The 23,416-nt window shown below is 40.4% G+C and overlaps 1 protein-coding gene across 1 annotated transcript in view; it reads right to left on the minus strand.

Moving 5' to 3' along the window:
• NPHP3 (nephronophthisis 3 (adolescent)) overlaps positions 1-23,411 on the minus strand; it is a gene marked incomplete at its 5' end in the record, with an annotated part of 27,213 nt that extends 3,802 nt beyond the window's left edge. Inside the window, 23 exons of the mRNA XM_010160130.1 lie at positions 2,073-2,200; positions 3,324-3,399; positions 3,798-4,039; positions 4,184-4,373; positions 4,722-4,844; positions 5,692-5,789; positions 6,296-6,460; positions 7,302-7,440; positions 9,280-9,362; positions 9,942-10,044; positions 10,545-10,642; positions 10,837-10,980; positions 11,838-11,952; positions 12,752-12,855; positions 14,223-14,402; positions 14,958-15,032; positions 15,602-15,749; positions 17,855-18,015; positions 18,258-18,391; positions 19,721-19,873; positions 21,352-21,502; positions 22,523-22,648; positions 23,214-23,411. Of these exons, the coding sequence (XP_010158432.1) occupies positions 2,073-2,200; positions 3,324-3,399; positions 3,798-4,039; positions 4,184-4,373; positions 4,722-4,844; positions 5,692-5,789; positions 6,296-6,460; positions 7,302-7,440; positions 9,280-9,362; positions 9,942-10,044; positions 10,545-10,642; positions 10,837-10,980; positions 11,838-11,952; positions 12,752-12,855; positions 14,223-14,402; positions 14,958-15,032; positions 15,602-15,749; positions 17,855-18,015; positions 18,258-18,391; positions 19,721-19,873; positions 21,352-21,502; positions 22,523-22,648; positions 23,214-23,411 (3,134 nt within the window). The remainder of the gene's footprint in view (positions 1-2,072; positions 2,201-3,323; positions 3,400-3,797; positions 4,040-4,183; positions 4,374-4,721; positions 4,845-5,691; positions 5,790-6,295; positions 6,461-7,301; positions 7,441-9,279; positions 9,363-9,941; positions 10,045-10,544; positions 10,643-10,836; positions 10,981-11,837; positions 11,953-12,751; positions 12,856-14,222; positions 14,403-14,957; positions 15,033-15,601; positions 15,750-17,854; positions 18,016-18,257; positions 18,392-19,720; positions 19,874-21,351; positions 21,503-22,522; positions 22,649-23,213) is intronic.
• Between the last annotated feature and the right edge of the window lie 5 nt (positions 23,412-23,416).

Consider the following 23,416-nt stretch of genomic DNA (forward strand, 5'->3'; position numbering starts at 1 on the left):
AAACACTTCCAGGGATGGGGCATCCACAACATCTCTGGGAAACCTGCCCCAGTGCTGCACCACCCTCTCTGGGAAGAACTTCTTCCTGATATCCAATCTAAACCTCCCCACTTTCAATTTAAACCCGTTACCCCTTGTCCTGTCACTACAGGCCCTTGTAAAAAGTCCCCCCCAGCTTCCTTGTAGCCCCTTCAGGTACTGGAAGGTGCTATAAGGTCTCCCCGGAGCCTTCTCTTCCCCGGCCTAACCACCCCCAACTCTCTCAGCCTGTCCCTACAGCAGAGGTGCTCCAGCCCTCTGAGCATCTTTCTTGGCCATCCTCAGGACTCGCTCCACCTGGTTCATGATCTTATGTTGAGGGCCCCAGAGCTGAACACAGGACTCCAGGTGGAGTCTCACTGAGAACTGAGGGGAAGAATCATACCAAAGGGGGAGAGACTGGAATGGGTTTTATGTATGTCATGAGCTAGATTCTCATAGTAGAAGAAATGTCTAGAAGTGACAAAGTAGAAGAAACTCTGTAATGCCACCATTCAAGCGTTCCCCTATCAAAAGGGGATACTTTATCTCACTGGAGTAGCATACTACTATGCCAGCTCAGATTTACAGCAGTTCTTCTACCACAAACAATGGGTGATCCCCACATAATACTGGCCGCATCCATTCTAACAAGGCAGTTTGTCATCCTGACATACACACGAGCTCCATGTGACACTATTCCCAAGAGGTCAGCTTAGTAAATTGGAAAAAATCCATTTTATGTTAGAGAAAAAATAAAGACCATCTATACATACACAGAACTGTAGGTTCAGTTCTGCAGCTCTTAGACAAGTGTCAAAAGGTGTTCACTCTGCGTAAGGGCTAGAGGATGATGTGTGATATAACATACAACACAATAAAATGACATGCCCTCCTGATGTTGATTTCATTCTAACTCCATTAAATGCTCAAAAAATTCAGTCTTGGACTTGCTGATTCAGAACAGACACAATATCCATTTAAAAATGACTCAAGCCTTTAGTAGAACAAAGTTTGTACTTTTGCTCACCTATTAAAAATAGTGGAGATACGGTTACTCTCGAGGTAGGTTGTGTTGGACAGGAACTACATATGAATAAGGTGGAATATAAAATGATCTTGTATGAGATGAGACAGCTATCACTCCTCTACGATCAGTCACTGGCGTGACTTCATGAGGGCAAACTGTCAAAAAAACCCACATTTCCAGCAGCTGTTAAAAATCAATTCCTTCACTGTAAAGGTCCTGCATTTAACAGAGATCCTGTGTGCAGATCCTAATTTCTGTAGTTATCCAAGCTCTACTGATGACATAAACATCAGCTATAGGAAGAAAAATATGTAAAAATACATCCAGAATTTACTTTGTGCTTTTTTGCTGTGTGCTTTCTTTCTTCTTTGGAAAGATTCAGTTCAGTAGGGCTCTAAGGTACCCTCACAATAGTTTTAGACTACTCTGCAGACTGAAGAAGTCATGTAAAGAGTGGCTGCCCATGGAATCTGAACCTTTTCTTCCCCTTCAACCCCCTGCTTATTGCTATCTGCTTGTAGAACATCTTTGCTCTGCTCTGTCCTCACACGCCCTTCAAAAGGCCAACAGGGCAACAGCCTGAGGATTCTAAGCACAGCGAACATTTAACTCATGATTGCTTGCAATGCTGGCATTTGGAGTGTTTTCCACAGAAAAACAACAATCCTGCTCTTTAAGGATGAACACTACACAGGAGGCTCACAAAACAGTGAAGCTGAGTAGAGGGGGCATAAATTTTAAGAGAGAACTGGTATTTGCACTGCAGGCTAGTTAAATCTGACTGTGGAACAGCAATTCTGAATGCAGGAAATACACTGACCTGGTAATTACTCACATGCTAACAGCATCAACTCTAGAAAATGAGTGAATTTCACAGTAAACAAAACACAGTAGAATGAGTCAGGGATGGTGCCATAATGAGTATTTGATCACGTGTCTACATTTAATGCTGGTTCTCAATCCTTTGCTGCCATTTAGATCTGCAAGAGCACTCAGTGGGTGTGTGACAATGAAGACAACTTACTCGAGATTATTCTGCAGGTAATAGAGGACTCCAAGCTCATTGAGGGTTCGAGCATTATCCGGCGTATCCTTGCCTAATGTGAGCTCTTCCAGTTGCAGGGCTCTTTGCCGCAGGAGAGCAAAGCCACGCTGCAGCAAAGCACAGGGTAATGTCAGCCAACGACCATCACATTTAAGGTGTACAACTGAAGACAGAAAAACAAAAGATGCTGTTTGGTGCCAAAGGAGCACCATCATCCTACCTAAATTCTGTTTTCAGGCTAAATGGCACATGGGCATTCTGCTTATTTATGGTCTAATAGTGAATTGCAAAATACGCTTCAGAGAAATTTTAATTACTGTGCTGTTGTACAGCTCTGTTTTCCCCATACCATACATGCTAATTTGCTTAAACACTGCAGTTCAAATCACCAATCCAGATGAAATTCTTAGATTTATAAGCTCAAAATTTAAAATCAAGTTAATCTCCTATCCTACGTGCCATATACAAATACATATAAAGTATTACTCAAGGCTTTACGTGGATCTTCGTGGATGGGCTGCCAAGCTAGCGCTTGCATGGAAAGCGAATTGCAAGTAAGAAGCGCAGCCGTTGTTACACGCTCTGCCTAGTAATAATAAAGATATTTGTGCAGCTGTACTCATTACGAAGATGGATGAATCGTATTTAAGCACTGTGGAAAGAGCACCATTTGTATGGCTTTTCACTGCTTGCATCAGAGTGACAGCTAGAGCTCTGGAGTCACCAGCTGAACTCGTACAGTACAGGCACTACGTGACAAATCAACCCTTACAATGACAAGAGAAACTCTGTAACTGAAAAACACAGAAGTAAGAAAAAAACCTCAGTATGGTACCTAATATTACTGGGATTACCCACTGTAGTAATCCCTGTGTTCACTAGTATTTGTGGGATAAATGTCTCAGTTATTCTGCAGAACACCTTTTCCACTGCCACTTTGACAGCCAATCGTATCAGCAGCAATTCTGCAGCCCCCAGACCTATGTATCCACTGATTTCTTTTCCGCCTCTCTCAACTCCATACCAGTTGTACTGGTGCATCTCTGCTTCCAGGAGAGTTGAAAGGGCAGATGCTGAAGGTGCTGCTAAGCTACTTCACTACCTCACTACCTATGCCCTCAATTATCAAAAGGACTGGAGCTCTGACAGCTCTGCAGACACACTTTGCCACCTATTTAGCAGAGCCGCAGCATGCCCTGAACTTCTATTAAGTATCAAACGTTTCCTTACCAGACTGCCTTTCCGCCTTGCTGCTTTCTGGCGTATTCTGAAGGACTTTTTCCTCAGTTGCTCAGCTTGTTCATATCTGAAAACAGTTATTTACAGTGGTAGAAGAATGCCAAATGCAGCATCACCGAGTATTCTGGAAAGCTTCTAAGTTACTTGAGTGTACAAATCTGAGAAAAACTTAAGTATCTTGAAAAAACCCACACTTTTTCTCAAGGATTAAAAATATCCAAAATCCTTCGGGCCAGACAATGCTCCTCCTCTATCTCTGACTTGTTGGATGTTTGTTGTTAAACTAAGCACGAAGTTGTCCCCTACTGGGTGGCCTGCTACACAGGGGATGCTTACGGTTGCCTTGGAAGTTACGAAACTCTAAAAAAGAGCCAAAGAAACATCCTAGCGTCAGGAAGAAAACATCTCCTGTTACGTCTGTACCACCTCCACATAAAAGAAAAACACCGGTACAGTTAATCTTACTTGTTCTGCTTTTGGTACAAGGTCGCAAGTGCATCAAGTTCACGGGCTACCCGAGGATGCTCGGCCCCGTAAGCATTTTCAGAGATTTCCAGTGCCTGTTTATACAGCTGTTCAGCATTTCCAAACTTCTTCCACTGAACATAAACTCCTGCTAGCTGGTGGAGTGATTGTGCCACCCTTGGGTGGTCTGGATCCAGCGCAGTCTCTCGAATCTCCAGAGACCGCTGCAGAGGAGCCACAGCCTGTAAGAAGCAATAGTTCAGAATATGATGGCAGCAGGCAGCATCCTGTACACTACAATAACTTAACAACTGACACAGAAAGCACGTACTGAGCTCTGCTTAATTTGCCTCCTTGCTGTTATAGCAATCTCTAAATGTACTTACCTGACTGAGAAGACCTAGGTCCTTAAGAAACCGTCCCAGGGTCTCATAAAGATCAGCCAGGCAGATCATACTTTCCTCTCCCTCACAGCTTTTTTCGTATCCTTTCAGAGAGTCAAAATACTCAGCTGCCATAGAGCTTTTATCTTTCCCAACCAGCTGCCAGTAACTCAGCAATTCTGCAAAATGTCCCCTGTTTTAACAAGGAAATAAGAAGCTCATCTTATCTCTGACACCCCTCTATGCAGACTGATGCTAGCTTAGAAGAAAAGGACCATATGCATGAACTTTGTCTTTATGTGACGGTGTCTAGAGACAATCCACGGAGTCTCATGCAGTTGACAGCAGCATTTATCCCTTTACCAACCCCCAGGTGTAACAAAACAGAAAGCAAAGACCATTTACATGACAACAGCATTTAGCATTTCAGCCTTTACTATTTAAATTCCTTTAATCCATATCTGTAACTTTCTGATTTATATTGACCAAGAAACGTACTTTGAAACGTTTATAACCACCCAAGCAGTGGCTATCTTTGTACCTTTTGTAAAGGTTCTGGGATACAAAGAGATTCAGAAGACACTTGTGTAGCTTTTGCTTATCACCCTGCTGCTGGAAGAGCCAGGGAAGTTCATCTGCACTTCTCCAAGTCACTTGGTCCCGACTATTGAGAGAAAAACAAATCAAAATTAAAGCTCTGAGAGGCCTAAGAGAACTTGCTAACTTGATGTGAAAACTAGGCAATCATACAATTGCCATACCTGAATGTGTAAATAGACAAGACTACTGTAAGACCTATGTACTCCCTTGTCTCACATCCTCATCTTAACTTCACCTCAGAGGGTGCTGGAACCCCCAGGTACCCACAGGAAGCTGTTCTTCCCTTCCCTGCGGGCTCATCTGTGCCTGCTAGCAGAATTGCAGCCCCGCAGCAGCCCACTGTCCCTTTGCGCCTCCTTTCCCCAGCACACCGTGGTCCTCTGGGCTTTCTGCTACCCAACAGTGCATGTTCGGAGGAGCAGCAAGCACCAGCCCACAGCTGGGACACACTAACTCAGGACTGTAAATACCAATCAGTTTTCAAACTGGATAAGAACTTGTAGCTGTTCAGCTGTTCTACTAGACATCCTCTTGTGTATCTGCTGTTTGTTGAATGCAAGTGGTCTTCTGTTTCTTCAAGTTCCAAGCAACCTCAACTTTCCCAGCATTTATTGGGAGTTAAAATTTCACGTGGGGCCAGTTAGCACAAAAAAACTACTGTGCTATAAATTCATGCCCTACCTTTTCATGTGATAACATTATATATGCCTATTCCCCTCCATAGTCCTCAATCTTTTCCAGGATTAAAAAGCAACATATCAATAATTAACTGCTAAACTGACAGGGCTTTGCCGCGTTATGTTACCCTAATGAGCTACGAAACTGAGTCAAAGAAGATATATGAATAAAACAAAAATATCCATGAGGCATAAAGCCTGCGGCTGAGCATATCTTGTGGAATCCTGACCCACCTTAGCTGCTTGGTGAAATATTCCACCAGTTTTTGTCTGTAGGCAGAAATCGCACTTTCACCTTCTTCCATATACTCTAATCTTACCATCTCCCAAGCCTGAAAGAGAATATAGTTTAGAGGAAGAGAATGCAATTAATTAGTTCATTAACTGCTGATGATACACAGGGCACTATGCAAGATGGCTTTATGAAACACGATTGGTGTTGCAGAACTAAAAATCTTTTGATGTCAAAGTCACCACAAACAGGCTGTCTTACATTAGATCAAAGCTCTGGTTGTTCAGATAATATTCCCTTCTTCAATTCTACTTGTTTTTTGTGGAACCAGTATTTTCTAGGACACATGGAGTTAATAACTAATCGATCAGAAATTTCTGACAGTTCGACATGCCAGGTTTTCAACTGCTGAACACCACTGACCAACACTGGTATCATAGCTCTAGTAGTTTTCAGGGTGATTCTAACACCAGATGTTGAGGAAAACGGATGAGCAAACACAAACATATCACGGCCTACCTAGCTAACAACAGAACTTATCTAAAAACCAGCAGGGGCTCAGGGGGTGGAGCTTCACCTGCACATGCTTAGAATTACAAGATTTACCTGGAGGTGCTGGAACTTCAGCAAACCACAGCCGTAGGTCAGCAAGCACATCTTGTGCAGGCTGTGAACGAGTGAGGCTAACACTGCAGAAGAGAGTTGAGGATAAAGTTCCATCAGCTCTGACTCACTCACACCATTGTGGCTCACACCGATGACACACAGTATCTACGTAAAGCAGAAAGATTATTTTACACAGAAGTACTTGCTACAGAGCTCTTACACTGCAATTCCAAGAAAAACACCGTGGATCACTGTGTGTAACTTTGTATTTCAAGGGAAAAAAATCCTCCTGGCTCCACAAGCCATCTGTCTCTTCTGTCCTCCAAGAACAATCCTCAGTGCTAATGGATTAATATTATACTAGATAAAGCACCAGATGAGACACTCTGGGACAACCAAAAGCTCCTTAGACTTTCCTCTAAAACACTGTGGGAAAATAACTCTATTATCATAAGGAACTTCCATCTAAGTAAAACACTCTGAAGGTCTTATGCTGGCAGCACCACAGAACTTGCAGTTCTTTGACATGTTCAACTAGTTCTAATTTGACCAGAACTTCTGGTTTTACTTCTTTGGGTATCATGTCCTAATCAAAAAAATGTTCCACATAACAGGGAAATTCTGCAAAAGCAGGAAGAGGAATCAGAAACCTAATAAGCGGTGCCCTGTATTGATGAGATACCATGTTCTGCTTGCATCTACTACACTCACCACAGTCAACCATTGGATCAGGCTACCATCACACTGCAGTGGAAAAGTCCTGTTTTGTTTTGTTTTGTGAGGCAATAGCAGAGTTGAAATTTAACACAAAGCAGTTATATGTTCTAGGGTTATGCAATAGATACAATTAGATTAATAAGTGTCCCTTCTATACTAATAACACAGTAATCTCTGAATCGTACAAATGAACCAACATAAATTTATATTGACTTTTAACTTTAAAAAAAGCTCTTTACAGGAATGAATATACATTATGTGTAGAAACAGTGATGCATTCTCTGCTTACCTCTCTCAGAAGACCTTTCTCGCTCTCCCTCTGCAATGATTCTTGGATGGATCTCAGAACGAGCCTGTACAGTGACACCGTGTCTTGACACTGAAAACACCGTTGAAGGGTTTCGTCGATATTTCCCGTGTTTCCAGCACTGAGCAGAAGGCCAAAAGGGCATGGTTCAGCACATGAAATTTGGCTTAGTAAGATGAACTGACACTACTGTAGAGCTCTGTCTCAAAAGTGCTCTGCATTCCTACTGGGTTTAAAAGGTGCACAGCACCTGGTGACATTAAACACTGAACTGGTGAATTCCTGAAGCCACCTCCTGTCATACTGTCTGATTTTCCTAAATAAGTGCAACATTTTAAATCAAAAATAAAAAAAACATGTTGCAGTGTTCTTTCCTCCAGCAGGAGGACGGAATAAGAACATCAGGTTGGATAAAGATAAAACGTCATGCTGCTGTTTCATTTTAATGCATTTACAGAGCATGTTTTCAGGAGCAATTAAGCATTCTGGGACATAAAACAGAAACAAAAAGAGTAATGAAAATCAGTCACCCAGAGTAAATTATCAATCAAGGTATCAACTTCTGGGAGTCTCTAAACTAAAAATACATCTTTCTCAACAAGATGAAGTCCTGGTTAATAATAAGCCAATGCACTTACTAAGTATTCTCTCGCACAAGAGAGAAGATTAATTTTCTCCACAGCAGAACAGGGCAAAGTACCATACGCAGGATGTTAAACTCAACAGTTGCTGAACTGCCTTTTAGCCTTAAAAATCTATGAGGCACACTATCTGGTACATCAGTAAATACATCAGAGCTGAATTAAGTGTTTAGAAAACAACACCGACATTCTCCAAATACCTTTAAAAAGCACTGAAGCAATGACATACCCAGAAAGGAGAAAACCACAAAAATACAACAGAAACAGAACATCTGAAAACAGACAGATACTGTTTGGATTCATTCAGTTTCAAAATGGTGATTGTATACTCTCTGATTTTACTTCCCATTGCATTCACAGTTAGTGAAGGGGGAAAATTGTCTATCCTGCTGTTTTGGGGTTCTGAGGTGGGGTTTTGGTATTGGGGCTACAGGGGTGGCTTGTGTGAGAAGCTGCTAGAAGCTTCCCCAGCTCCAAGTCAGACCCGTCTATGGCCAAGGACAAGTCAGTCAGTGATGGTGGCAGTGCCTCTGGGATTACGTACTTAAGAGGGGGGAAAAAACCCCAACTGCTGGGGAACCAGCAGTGGAGAGAGGATTGGGATGAGGCAACAAGGCAGACACCCAGGTCAGTGCCCACGACTCTGTGGGAAGCCCACACTGGAGCAGTCCACTCCTCAAGGACTGCACATCACAGAAGGGACCCACACTGGAGCAGCTTGTGAGAAACTGCAGCCCGTGGGAAGGACTCAGGCTGGAGAAGTTGGTGGAAGACTGTCTCCCGTGGGAAGGACCCCACGCTGGAGCAGGGGCAGAGTGTGAGGATCCTCCCCTGAGGAGGAAGGAGTGGCAGGGACAGCGTGTGATGGACCAATGACAACCCCCATTCCCCATGTCCCTGCACTGCTGGGGTGGAGAAGGTAGAGAAACGGGAACCAAAGCTGAGCCCAGGAAGAGGGGAGGGGTGAGGGAAAATGTTTTAAGATCTAGTTTTGTCTCTCATTGCCCCACTCTGATTCGGTTGGTAACTAATTCAATTGATTTTTCTTCCCCAAGTCGAATCTGTTTTGCCCGTGACCATAACTGGTGAGTGATCCCTCCCTGTCCTTGTATTTTCTCCTTCCCATCCCACTGGGTGGGAGGAGTGAGTGGCTGAGTGGGGTTTGGTTGCCAGCTGGGCATAAATCACAATCACTCCACTGTTTTTCTTAGTAAGATTCATTCTGCCTTAAATGTACATGATTCAAAATGCTAACAAACCTACTTGAAGTCCTCTAATCTAGTGATGAGCATAATAATGTCAAGATCATCTCGACTTACCAAGCGATGGTTTTGCCCAAGAGAGTGACATACAAAGCATTGCAAGTTGTGGCGGAACGACAATGCCTCTCAAGCTTCTTCTCCTACAATGTTTTAAACAAAATGTGTGAGTGAAGGTGTAATTAACCACACCGCTATAATGTTCTCTGTTTGACAAGAAATTAAAAGTTCTGCATACTTTTGTACCTGCGACATCTGAAGCCTATGACATGACAACTGGTGCACAAAATACTGCATGTTTTTCTACCATAAAGGTGAAAGTTTCCTTTTGAATTTAAGAAGAGTTAGGACCTAACCATTACATCTCTCAAGATGGGGATTACCTGACAGAATCAGTCTCCAAGTCAAAGTAAAATACTTCTTCCCCTACTCTGTTACAGTATTACACAATAATAAACCTTCTACTATTCTAAAATAAACGAACATGTTCACAGCAACATGTGCAACTGCACTGGTCTTGTGTGAATAATTTATGCTGTTCCATCTGTGTTTCAGAGCTATGAGCCAAGGGGTAAAAATACTCCAACTGCATGCTAACTTGAGCAGTACTATTTAGTTAGCTGACTATAATGCTTCCGTGTGACAGCTGGGCTCATTTCATCTTTCTGAGTTTTCATTAAAAGTTATACTGAAGTACTTCAGCTGAACTGCAACAGACATACCTGCTCTTTAGTCAATTTAACATTTGCTGAGTTACATTCTGCACTAATGAGAGATTTAACATCTTTGGAATTCAGTGGATCAAGATGAAGAGTGGGCCACAACCTTTGGTAAGAGAGAACAAAGTCATACGCAGATCTTATTAAACAGCAAACGAAAGGAAAAAAAAATACGAAGTTCCAGAGCTTTTTAAAGATTGATATCAAAACAGTAATTGAAGCTATTGTCTGCCACTAAGAAATTCTAGGCATCACAAGTCAAATCCCCACCTTTAGACTTATCCTGGACTTACACCATGGTATTGTGATTCTTGATGTGCATCTGACTGCATTTAACATCCTCTTCACATGGATGTGTCACGTGGACAGTCATGTGGATAGATCCATCACAGTAAAACAAAAATTTGGTTTCCCAAGAGCTAAAACCTGTCCTCACTGCAGTTACAATAGAGAAGCTTTCCTTCTCCTCAGTGGCTGCAACATCTTATCCTATTAAATCTCCAAGTGAAGATTTAATCTGGCTTTTTGCTCTTCAAGGAGTAACTGTAATTTAAAACAGTAATTGTAACCCAGGCTACTTTGAAACATCTCAGAAACATAACCTACCTCCAAGCCTGTGGACATGTTTCTACGTTCACTGACACAATCACTCTCACATTCACTGGCAGTGGATCGATCAGCCACTTCATGTGCTTCTCAGCTTGCTTAAAAACAAATTTTGGTTCCTTAATACGAAGGTTGTTCAAAACAATGCAGAACTATTTTCTACATTTACTCTTTAGAGCAAAGCAACCATTAATATGTCTGTTACAGAGGTATAGCTGAACCTACTACAATAGTCCAAATAGTACAAAAGTTTCTTTTAGACTGGCAAATGGCAAGTATGTTGAAAACACACCTGTATCTGGTCAATAGAATCAATAATTATGATAATGCTGCCTTGATGACGTGCAGAAAGCTTTTCCAGCCAGCGAGGAAACTCTTCCAGAAGTTTAGATGGATCCAAAGTCAGAGGTGATACTAACCAAGAGTGTTGCATAAGCTGCAGAAGTATAAACATACGTAACAAATTATACCTTAAAAATCAACTAGCACAGTTGAAAGACGTTCTATAGAATCAAGAGGAAATTAAAAAATAAAAACAACGCAGGATTTTGGGGCAATTTTTCTAGTCAAGTTCACACAGAATTCTTTTCTTCTAGTGTATGCAGAAAGCTGGCATGTGCAGAACAAAGAATATTTACTGAACTTGTGTAAATTCTAGAGAGATAACCTGGCTTTATACAATGAGCAAGGAATTTGGAGACTTAAAGGGCTTAAAAGCTCCACAAGTTAAATACAGAGACTTCCAAAATACATGAGAAAATTGCAAGGAGAGCACAATTGACTTCATTTTTCTGAAGATTTTAGTCCTGTAAAGTCCTTAGTGCCACCCTCTGAAGGAAAAAGAAAGCTCAGACCCTGGCACAAAAATAATCCTCACTTATTCCCCACATAGCTAACACACAATTAAAAAATAAATTAATATAGGGGAGAGACTACTCTAGGGACAATATGGTGCCAACTAGTGAATACAGCCTCAGGTTTCTCAACACAGAAGAGGTACCACCTGCCTCTCTCATTGTCCAGATGGCAGGAAATTTTGGAAGAAGCTTATACGTTTTTTATAAGCCCTCAATATAGGTCACTGGAATGCCAATCTACTATGAATATCCCTGAGATGCTGTTTAATTGATCTGCATTCAGTGTTTAGGAACAGATTCCCCCCGTTCTATAACACCTTACATTTTTATTACCCTTAACTGACGTAGCAAAGAAGTGTAGAAAATTGTATCTCTTGAGATACACGCACACACCGGCACTACCATGCAGTGCAGGGTATGTAATAACGCAGCTTACCTTTAATGTGAGGCGTTTAATTATCAGTGCAGATTCTGAACTAGTAGACATGGGCCTCCCAACAAAGTGATAAAGAATTAGAGTGTTTGGAGAATGCTTCTGTTGCAACTGAATCCTAGCAAAAGAGTTTTTAGAAAGCACTTAAGAGACTGCAATTTTGCAAATGTATCTGAGATAAAACTATCAGTTCTGCTGAAGGAGTGTGTCGGAGCTAGAGACGTTCCACGTTTATCTCACAAAATAGGACAGATATTTCCTGAGGTATAATTGAACGTTTTATGTCAGATTCCATTTTTGCTCTCCCCAGTACCAGCAGCCATTAACAAGTGCCCTTCCTGGCACTGGACAACCACGTCACTCAGCTTTTAAGTAGTAATGACACCATTAATTTATTTTTTTGTCAACTAATTTTGTCATAGCCTACAACTGACCATAAAATGCATTTCTGTGATAAACTACTAGGTCTGATCTTCCCTTTATTTCAGTTTAAAAGACTCCAAGGGACCCCTCTTGGGTATCAGAAAAGGGCAACGCAACTGAGCTGCTGAAACCACTTATTAATGCTGTGCAAAGACAGAGCTGCAGGGTGTTGCAAGCGGAGTCAGGGAGACATTAAAGGCAGTCCAGGTGGAATTACCTACTCAATTATTAACAAATCTTTCCAGGATGCCTCAGTAATTTCAGTGCTTTGTAAATGCTACCATTTTATCGCTAATTAAACTGATACAACTTCTGAAATGTAGTGAAAACATTGTCCTTAAATTCCTCAGTAACTTCAGTGCTTTGTAAATGCCATTTATCGCTAATTTTAGCCATTTTATCGCTAATTAAACTGATACAACTTCTGAAATGTAGTGAAAACATTGTCCTTAAATTTCATTCATACAAAAAATAAAAAGAGTAATTTAATCTACCATTTTGACAGAAGGAGAGATTTCCCAGAGCCTGGTCCTCCTGATACAAGCAGAGGTGGAATTGGTGCTGGTGCTGCTACTAGGTCATTTAGACGTTCAAAATACTATAAAAAAGAAACTCTCATTACAAATATTCCACTGTTTAAGGGAGAAATACAGTGCTTGGTATTGTAAACCACCTAGACACAAAATACAAGCACAGATTTATTAAGGTAAGGGAATGCCTACTGAAATGTAATACACATGGAAATAAATTTTGTAATAAACCACTTAAACCACAGAATTTATTATCTCTACTGAAGAAAGCCTAACATAAATAAACAGGTTTCATTCAAACCCCTAATTAATAGGAACTTCCAGTGCTAATAATTGAACTGGTGTTATTACAATAAAGCAGTTGGGCCCTATGCTTGTTCAGGCTGTCCCTCCTCATCTCCTAACCCTCATTACTGCACTGAATATGTTTGCCAGGACGAAGCCTTTAAAAGTTGACATCTGCCATGAACGATACTTTGAGGCACTAAGCTTGCAAAAGAAAGGCTTTCCTTCACCACACAAATGGCCGAGAATGTTACAGCAGAGTTCAGGATGACAAAAAAACCCATCTAAAACCAAACAAAAACCCCACCCTTCATCCATTTGGGAGAAGAAGTGGTGGCACATTATGACACACATAGGTATTTTTTCTATTAATGTTGTATTATTTTACTATTCTAGTATGCAATAGAGATGGCAGAATCCTCCAGCTCATTGCCAATATATAAGCAGTGAAGTAAAATCATAAATTGTGCTAGTAAAATATGGTAACTAACAACTTAAGTACAACAACATAGAAACCGTACGCTTATGCTGAATTATAACATCAAGGAATGCTGCACAAATAAACTGTGGAATCACTTTCCATGGCCACTTTAATGCTTTTTTCTTCCTACGTTCATTGTACCTTCCCTACCTGTAACTGCTCCTGATGTCCCCAATTTGAAATGTTTTTAAAATTTTATGTAAGCAATGAGTAATATTGAGTTATTCAGCAGCTCTCTACTTATAACTTTCCCATGTTCTTCTCACATACGTATGGCTGCATGACGAGATGAAATCTTTCATTCGTCATCTCCAAAAGACTTAACCCCAGGTGTCAAGGCACAGCTCGGATTTCCTCAAAATAAAAGGTGAAAAGAAGATGTTCAGAGCCTTTTCTATTGACAACCAAAGTCTAGGAGAATGCCCTACTTCTGGCACACCGTTACAGTGCTTTTCCTCAGTGCAGAACGACAACTGCTTCTTCATCAATGTCATTCAACAACACACAAACTGGCACCTCTCCCAGAAAATAAATATGCCATCTATATAAGACATATGGCTTCTTCTAGCCAAAGGAGTAACAGCCTCAAGGATGCTCTCAGACACAGCTTCTTCTGTAGAAGTACCTCCTGCCTAGCAAGAGATGGAAATACATTTCCAGTGTACTTACTTTCTCAAATCCCAGGTCACATGTTGAATTGCAGGCCTGCTGAAAAGCTTCCATCTGTTCTTGTTCATCATGTGCATCCCACAATACATCACCAAAAACTTCCTCTTCAGGAGCACTGGACTCTTCCTTATTACTCAAATCCCTGCTTTCCATTTCTGTCATTTCACACCCCAATATATCCTAAGTAAAAAGAAAATTACATGGAGAAAACTGCAACTTAATTCTTAAGGGTGCAGGTCCATTTGCCATTAGTCTCAATGCCCCTGTATGAGTGCGGCTCTACTAAACATCAGTCTGCTCATTTCCTTTTAGGCTAGCAGAGAACATTAAAAAAATAAGCAATTAGATGAAACCAAGTTAATTCTGAATGCACAGGTCTCAAAACATTGGTTTTAGGCTCCTCATAGTGGAAGCAACTCACTACAAGGAAGGATAAGGACAGAATGGACTATGCAACCTCTCCTTCTCCTATGGTATGGATAGATACTGAAAGAGAATTTAGGTCATGAATAGATCCCTTTCCCCTGTTATTTCTGCTTTTGCCCATAAAAGCACTTCTCAGTTCTAGGTTTTATTTTCCATTTGCAGATTTCTTTGCTTGCCAGGTATTAGTGATAAAACACAAGAAGATCCTTTGAATTACATCTAAGTAGCATATAGTGATCTCGCTGGCATCATATAAGATCATAAAACAGAGGAGGGACAGAAAAAGCCGAAATGCATCATGTACTCCACCTGTTTAATTATCTTTTCCATGCAACTATAGATTTCATATGCTCCTTCCTCCACACCTCCAGTATGATCAATCATCTGAAAAAATAAATGGCAAAGCATGAAGCAACTCTGAACTCAGTTGGGAACAGTATTTAGACCTTCCAACAATAACATTCTGGAACACACTTCAATTCCACCCTGTTTCATTCCTTAGGTAGGATTCACTTTGCTTAAGCTTTTAAAGTTGAGCATCTAGTTTCAGCTGTTCTCAACAGTTCTGTCTGTAGGGGGAAGTAAATGGCAACCGATCTATTTTCAGATGGGAGGAGTCTCTCTGGAGACACACTTCTTTCTCTTGAGTAACTAAAAAGGGGGGACTTTATATAATTAGCTTTGCCATTTAAATGGCTAAATACAGGTGAGAAATTCTATTCTTATACCATAGGGATTTTTTTTCAGTGAAAATGTCGTGGCTTTTTTCCTCCCCTGCTAATGAAAATTTCATGATATTCAGATTTCAGCTTCATCAAACTGCTCACAAAATGAGCACCCTGAGCAATGAGTGCAATGCAATGTCTCCTAAAAGCTGGGATTACTAGGACTCAATGTTTTTTATAGCAGGGAAGTAAGCCTTCTAAAATTCCACAGTCTTTAAAATGCCTTACCTTTGCTTTGTTCACGTAAGAAATCTGCTCAATTAACTGTTGCACTGAGACTGAACCAACTCTGCCATCATCCTTTCTGTGGTAAATTAGTCGGGGCCTTTCTTCTGGATTTCTCAAGAAGGCTTCTTCACAGTCCTCCAACAAACAACTAGATTGGAAATCAGCATTCTTGTGCTATATTACACTGCTGTAGTAAACAGTTCAATCAACACAAGCTCTGAAGATGGGTTTCACTGCAAAATCTAAGTCAAAAGTCGTATCTCTTTACAACAAAGGGCAAGCAATATTTCAGCAGAGAATTTATGATAAATTCCAAAGCATGGAACAGCTAAGAGAGAAATTTATGCTACATGTACCAAACCCATTAAAATAATTCATTAATTTTTATGATTATTGCTTTGTAAATTAGAAGTTTATTTTCCTGTCATACCAATATGCAGCAGGAAAGGTAATTGCCTTGCATGGAAATAACATGGATTCACACATGATTAACAAGCTCTGCCACCACTTATTTGAAGGCTTGTGTTCTACTTCCTTGACCTGTTTAGGAAAGGTCTTTTAGTATTTGTCAGATAAAGGATAGTCTTTTAATCTATTGTAGTTGAAAAGGAGAATTACACACCTCCAAACTCAAAAGCACTTTGTATTATATATGTGTATGATATCCATGGATCTCGTTCCCAGCAACCTATTGCTGTTCCACAGAAGGAACTATACAACTGGGGGATGCTGACAATAGCAGACAGGATCTCTTAAATATTACGTTCTTTATATGAGCACTAGAGTTTTCATCACAGCTTTGCTAAGAGAAACTGTCTCAGTGAATACTGTTGGCAGGAATCCTCCTTTGTGGGTTTTTTCCTGGCGTATTTTGTTCTTAAACACTTGTGACCCACATACATAAAACTGGGTTATTTGGCAACAGTATCCCCTTGGAGTGTCAATATGTCCTCAGCAGCTGACACTATCTTTCTAAGGGCAGAAATCTATGGCAGTTCTAGCCTGATCCTGCTATGAAAACAAATCAGCATCATCTGTGGTACCTGGCTTTTCCCTGAAGCACTCCACTGTTGTAAATCTTAGCTACCAGTGTTTTAAACCAGCCTTTAATTCTCTGCGGACAGGTGTTTCATTTACAGAAACAGGAGGTCCAGTTAACACAAGAGCTCAAATAATACAACAGTATTTGAAATCCCTAGAGTTCAAGATGTACCCCTAACATAAAACTTAACGCCTACCAGTATTTTCATATTTTTGCATTCATACATATGTGTTGGAATGACCCCTCTGTGATCTTTAATATCTTTTCTAATCCCTTTTCTCTCTTCTTCAGCAAAAGGAAACACCTCTCTCCCAGGCATCAAAACCAAACTCTGCCCAAAATTCAGAGAATCACAGAATGGTTTGGGGTGGAAAAGCCCATCTAGTTCCAACCCCCCTGCCATGGGCAGGGACACCTTCCACTAGACCAGGTTGCTCGAAGCCTCATCCAGCCTGGCCTTGAACACTTCCAGGGATGGGGCATCCACAGCTTCTCTGGGCAACCTGTGCCAGTGCCTCATCACCCTCTCCGGGAAGAATTTCTTCCTCATATCCAATCTAAATTCCCAAATGCATAACAGAAAAGAGTCCTAACACAATTCTGAAAGTATCCCAGGTTTGGTGTTTTTCATGTAGTAAGCCATGTTTTGTCTCCCAGAAGGTTAGGAAATCACTCACTGAACCAAGAGGACACACTGTATCACCGTTTGTCATAAAACATCATCACTTTAGTAAATTAAGCTACAGGAAGCTAGCAGAAGGTACCACACAGGAAAGCCACGAAATCAATCCAGAAAACAGGCAAAGATAGAAAATAATATGGGACAGAATAAAATCAAAACACTACAGACAGGTGTAAGGCTAGATAAGCAAGTGAAAAACACTGAGGACATTCACACCAGTCATCCTGAATTCCTAAGACTCCAGCAATTCGCATGACAGAGCTGCTCTTGTGAAGCAAAACATTTCTGTATTATGAAGACATCTTTCGTGCTGTATTTTAAGAGAATCTGTAGCTACAAGAAAAAGGAAATGATACAAAGCTGATATATTTTTTAAACTGTCTGCACTAGCAAACCTAAAGTTTGAAGGAGTATCACTTAGAGGATACTAGGAAATGTACCCAGGAAGCACCACATACATTTTAATAAGTTATACACTCTGCATAAATCACCAGTTCCCATTTGCTGTACCAGTCTGGAAAACACTTACCTTGGCAAAGTTAAATGCAGCAGCAAAATGACTAGCGAACTTTTTTCAATTTCCCATTTTCTTACATCCTTAAGAGGCCTTTCATTTTCTGCTGAAAAATTAACAACTTGAAAGAAGTACCCCATTGTTTCACAGATTCTTTGAAGTTTTGGTGAGTAGTTCTGAAAGCAAATTTGAATAACAGTGCTTTATTACTAAATCTGCAGAGCATTAAGGACCTGTGAGATAAATCTCAGTTTCCTTCCTCCATGCAGTCTCTTCCCCTGAAGTCCTTGACAATTCTTTCACTGACATTGGGCTATACCTACAAAAGCCTTCAAGAAATATTACACAAATTTCTGAATAAGTATCACCGTGGAAACAGAGGAGCATATAAATCAGCATAAGTTTGTGAGGTACTCACTCTAATGAGAATGTCCACTTCTGGTTGAGTCTCATCAGTACTAATAATAAAACACCTTACTGTGTTACTCCACAGAGAGTGGGAAAAGAGAGGAGTAACCTGTAATAAACTGGCGACAGCAGCATCCCAATCATCTGCCAATGAAAAATGAGCCAAAATGAAACCTAGAGATATTGACATCTGATTACACTGCATTACAGGTAAGTCATAACCTCTTAACATTGTGAATACTACATTTTATGTAAAATGGTAGTAACATTATTACTCAACTATTTTAATTCTATAAATCTGAATTTAGAGAACTCGTATCATCTGATAACATATAATTTAATCATGTGGCAAAACAACAGTGTCAAATATATACATATTATCATTACAAGGATGTTTCCTCGAAATAGGATTGATGAAATGTATCCACAAAAACAAGTCAATAGTTGTAAAATAAGTAAAAATACACAGGAATAATAAAATCACTCATAATCAAACTTTTCTTTCCTCCAAATCTACTTGTATTTCAATTAGACCATGTGAATAAATGACAGTGAAACATTATGGGAACTTCCTCTTCTTGAGATAAAGGCTTGCTTCCTGTACTACTGTATGTAAATTGTTTGCAGAAGCAATGGATTAAAAAACTTCCTTAGGTTCTTAATTTTGTGACTAGTCATTTTTTCAAGACAGTAACAGGTTCTCCCTTCAGCACGACATGCGATGATGAAAGACTTAGTGTATGAAGCTGGAGCCATCACAGAGCAGACCCTCCCCTCTCATTTTGCAGGCACAGACTTTTGAATCAGAGCCTGAAGGATTAAATTAAAAAGGGAGAAACTTCCAGCAAAGTCAACTACATGCAAGAGGAGTTCCAGGGCCAGGACAACAGTGAGGGAAACCAGAACACCTGAAGACAACTTACAGGGGGCCATTTGGGTAAGAAAGTTAAAAAGCAACAATTAATGATACTGATACATGTAACAATGTATATACATCCTGGTCTTGCAGTTAGATTTCCATGAATGGCCCCCTGAGCAGGCCCAAAACCCATACAAATCCAATGAAAAAAACCCCAAGTGTATAGTTTATTCTAACAGGAACATAACATTCATACTCAGGAAGTAAAGAATTTGAATAAAAATGGAAAAAAAGAATGCCAGCAGATACTGAAAGATCAGTATATTCCTCAGCCAACATATGCTACAAGATGGTACTTGTTTTATTCACAACAAAGCACTGCTGTTTGCTAAAGTCACTGCTGCACCTACTGGAGTCACCAAATATATTAAACATAACTTTGAATGTACAGCTACAGTTTCTTTTATTTTTACAACAAATTCCAAGTAACCCTTCAGTGAAATTATCAAAGCTTGGGCATAAAAGGAGCTAAGAAAGAACAGAATTACTTAAGAATGGATAGAAGAATGACACAGACACATATAATCCCAGCAAACAAACCCACCATTTCTTACCTCTGTTTATATTTGCAAATGGTCCCTCCACGTCTATAGAGCTGTGAGCAAATTCAGGCCCTCTGAAAGACTGCTGAAGTTGCATCATACTACCCATCGACGGCTCACTTCCCAAAGCTCCTCCATTCCAGTACTCAGATTGTGCCCCTGAAGCTAAGAATCAGGGGGAAAAAAAGTAAACTTCTTCATTGTCACTAAACAAGGTAATTAACACTCTTAAACCCTCCAGCTGAAACCTACTGCCACATGCCACTGACAATCATTTTTTCTCTTTTAGCAGATTTCCTCATGCCTTTGTGTGCCATAGTTTTGTCCAAAGTTAACGAGAAGCCATCCTGCTAAAGGGTGAGGTTATTTACTAATATTTGTTATTACATGGATTGCTCACACCTTGTTGGGTTCAAACGCTGACTTGCATTACAAATCAGGAGCCAGTCTGCAGTACTGCTGCAGCCATCTGTGCACATCACAAAACTGACAACTTCTGTTCAGGAATGTTCCGGCACTGGAAAGAGCTGTATGTGCTGTAGGTCAGGACTGAAATACATTCTCTGCACTGCGTGAAAGAGCTTTCACAGCATCTCTTCCAAATATGCTTGGATTATATTTCTGCCAATCAACATACAACTTTCAAGACAGGAAATAAATCTTCCATGGAGAAAAATCAGGAAATTGAAAAAGACTTAGAAAAAGGTAAGAAAGGAAGAATTAATTCAAAAATTGATTCAACACAAAAGAAGACAGAAAAAAATCCATAAAACAAGACTATCTGTGCTACTAATTACTATGCAAAAAGCCAATCCCTGCATTTTGAAACCTTTCTACTTCTCACGATTGCATATTTATATTCCTGCCAAGATGCGACAGCTGATACATCTCAATAAGCAAAACAAAGATTAAGCAACAGCACTTGCACACAGTTTTTCCTCAGTAACCCTTCAAGGTGCAAGAAGTAATGGTGGCCATCCTTAAGCGTGTTGAGGTGCTAGCTCTCTGCTACCATTACTGCTCTATTTTGAATCAAAATCAGTGGGCTGATGGCATACCTATCTGAATCCTCTCCATGTTGGCAAACACCCCTTGTGGCCTATACAAGGTTTTGCCTTCTATGTCATTAAGTTGGTTAGGGCTTCCCTTTCAAAAAAATCTTCAATCAAATAACTCTTTTGGTCAGTTCAAGTTTGTTTAATATCTAACTCTGCTACTCTAGAAAGTACACCAGCTGAGACTGGCATAGTTCACCATCCACAAACATGAATAAGTCTGTCTAAGGTTCCCTCTAGTTTCAGGTGTGCTTTCTGGGTCCTTTAGAACACGATCTCTCAGGTCTAGAATCAGAAAATTCAGAAAAGGCTAGAAAACTCAGAACTGTTCATGGAACAATTTTTAAAAAAGAATGTTTTCTTCATTTTCTTCATCTATTCATCTTTAAAACCAGAAAAGTGGGCTTCCACAATCTAAACTACACTTGAAAAAAGTCAGCTGCTTTTATCCTTTAAATTATTTTATGTTGCTTTTCCACCTGGATTAATAAACCTTTTTTCAAAAGAACATAAACACTTGACTTGTGCTTTACCATACAGAGATTTCAGTCATGTTCCAACATAAAATGCTGGGGATTAAATTCTCACCAGTAACATCTGTACAATTATCATCAGAATCAGACTCTTCAGGATCAAACACTTGGATTCCTTGGGCCTGGAGTCTCTGAAGTTTTGCTTCCAGCTCTCGTTTGGCCCTCAGTAAGTCCTGAATCTCATTTTCTTTAGTTTCTCTAAAAATCTATGACCAGGAAAGAAAATAAAAAACCATAAATCTTTTGAATTCCACTATCAGTTCCTGAATTCATATAATCTGCTTTCGATTGGAAAAACAGGTTTCTAGCATTCATTTAGCAGGCAAAGGCATGACAGTGTGAGCAAGCAGCCATCAGTAGTTTAAAATTACCTATTTTTAAAATCTTACCATTTTAAACTTACATATGATAATGTATTTAATTTTGATTGTTGTGGAAATTTACATTTCCTAAGATAGAAAGTGATCAAGCATCTCCAGCTGTCCTGTTTGTAAAATACTACTATCACGGGGAAAAAAACATGAACATAGATCTAAATACAGTGAAATCTTCCTCAAGTCTCATTTTCTTAAATAAGGTCAAAACCAATCCTCTTTTTACGTATCCACCAAACATTAACAGCTGTTACAATTAAAGATATCATGAATCTTGAAAACAGCACAAAATCAGGACCCATTGCCCTGTTTTGGGTGGTAGAAGTATCACCATCAGCAGCAAAGGTAAAACAGAAGCATCAGCTTGGCCTTGCAAGTAATCCCTCCAGAAAGTGCAAAGGCTTTTGTCTTTATCTGGCTATCATGTTTTGGCAGCCAAAAGAGATGTGCCACTACCCACTTTAATGTAAGCTAGAAGTGTTTAACATTACAGTGCTGTATATAAAATTTATACAGAAATTTCAGAACTCCATGTTTATACATTCCTTCTGCAGTTCACAGCCTGCTTTTTCCTCTCACTCTCAAATATGTATATATTCCTATGCTAAGATGCATCACTGCATATTCTCCTTTTAATATTTAAAATGTTATTTTTTATTTTTTCCTCTTAGTTTTACAGAGAAGTTTTGATAGGATTATTTTGAAGGGAATAAGCAGCTACAGCTATGATACTGCTGTTGGTTTTTTTGTTTTTTTGTTTTTTGTTTTTTTTTTTTTAAGAGGGAGAGGTCCTCATGAAACCTACTGGAGAAGATTTTATTGGGGCAAAAGCCAGGAAAAGCCAAACCATACCTTGAATTGTCTTTTGACCTTGTCTCGATCATGTTCAAAAGTAGCAGCTCTCTCCATGGCTTGGTATTTAGCTTCTAATGCGCTTTCTTTCTCTCTAAGTATTTTCTGGTAAGTTTTCTGAAGTGCCTGAAAACATTTAATACACCATTTCTCTGAGTGAAAGCAATTGTTGATAAAAGGTTTTAGATTGCTTTTCAAGTAGCAAAAATCAGGTCTAAATACAAGAATATCATAGAATCCTAGAATCACAGAATGGTTTCCGGTGGAAGGGACCTTAAAGACCATCTACTTCCAACCCCCTGCCATGGGCAGGGACACCTTGCACTAGACCAGGTTGCTCAAAGCCTCATCCAGCCTGGCCTTGAACACTTCCAGGGATGGGGCATCCACAGCTTCTCTGGGCAACCTGTTCCAGTGCTTCATCACCCTCTCTGGGAAGAATATTTCCCTGATATCCAATCTAAAGGATTAACGAATCTAAAGGACAGACCTTGACTACATGGCTCATCAGGACAGCACTGGGCCACACATCATTTCCCCAGCACTCTGCCTTCCTTGGGAAGGAAAAGCTATTGCCCCCATCACTGCCCTGCCACAGCTTTCCCGGGAAGTGGGACGAGCCCTCTGCAGCCTCACGTGCCAGGACCTTGCTTCACCGTGGCCCCTGCCCCGAGAGGGCGGCGGGAGCTACCTGCAGCTCAGCGCGCAGCCGCTTGTTCTCCCTGTCCAGTTTGGCCTCCTTCTTCACCATGGAGGCCACCTCGTTGTTCTTGCTGACGCGGAAGATCTCGTACTCCTTCTTCAGGCGCTCATACTCGGCCACGCACTCCAGCTCCTGCACCGAGGCCGTCGACTTGAAGCTGGCCCCGATGAGGCCGCCGGGCCGCGAGGCCC

This window comes from Eurypyga helias, unplaced genomic scaffold (genome assembly GCF_000690775.1).
Source record: "Eurypyga helias isolate BGI_N326 unplaced genomic scaffold, ASM69077v1 scaffold3231, whole genome shotgun sequence".
Taxonomy (NCBI): domain Eukaryota; kingdom Metazoa; phylum Chordata; class Aves; order Eurypygiformes; family Eurypygidae; genus Eurypyga; species Eurypyga helias.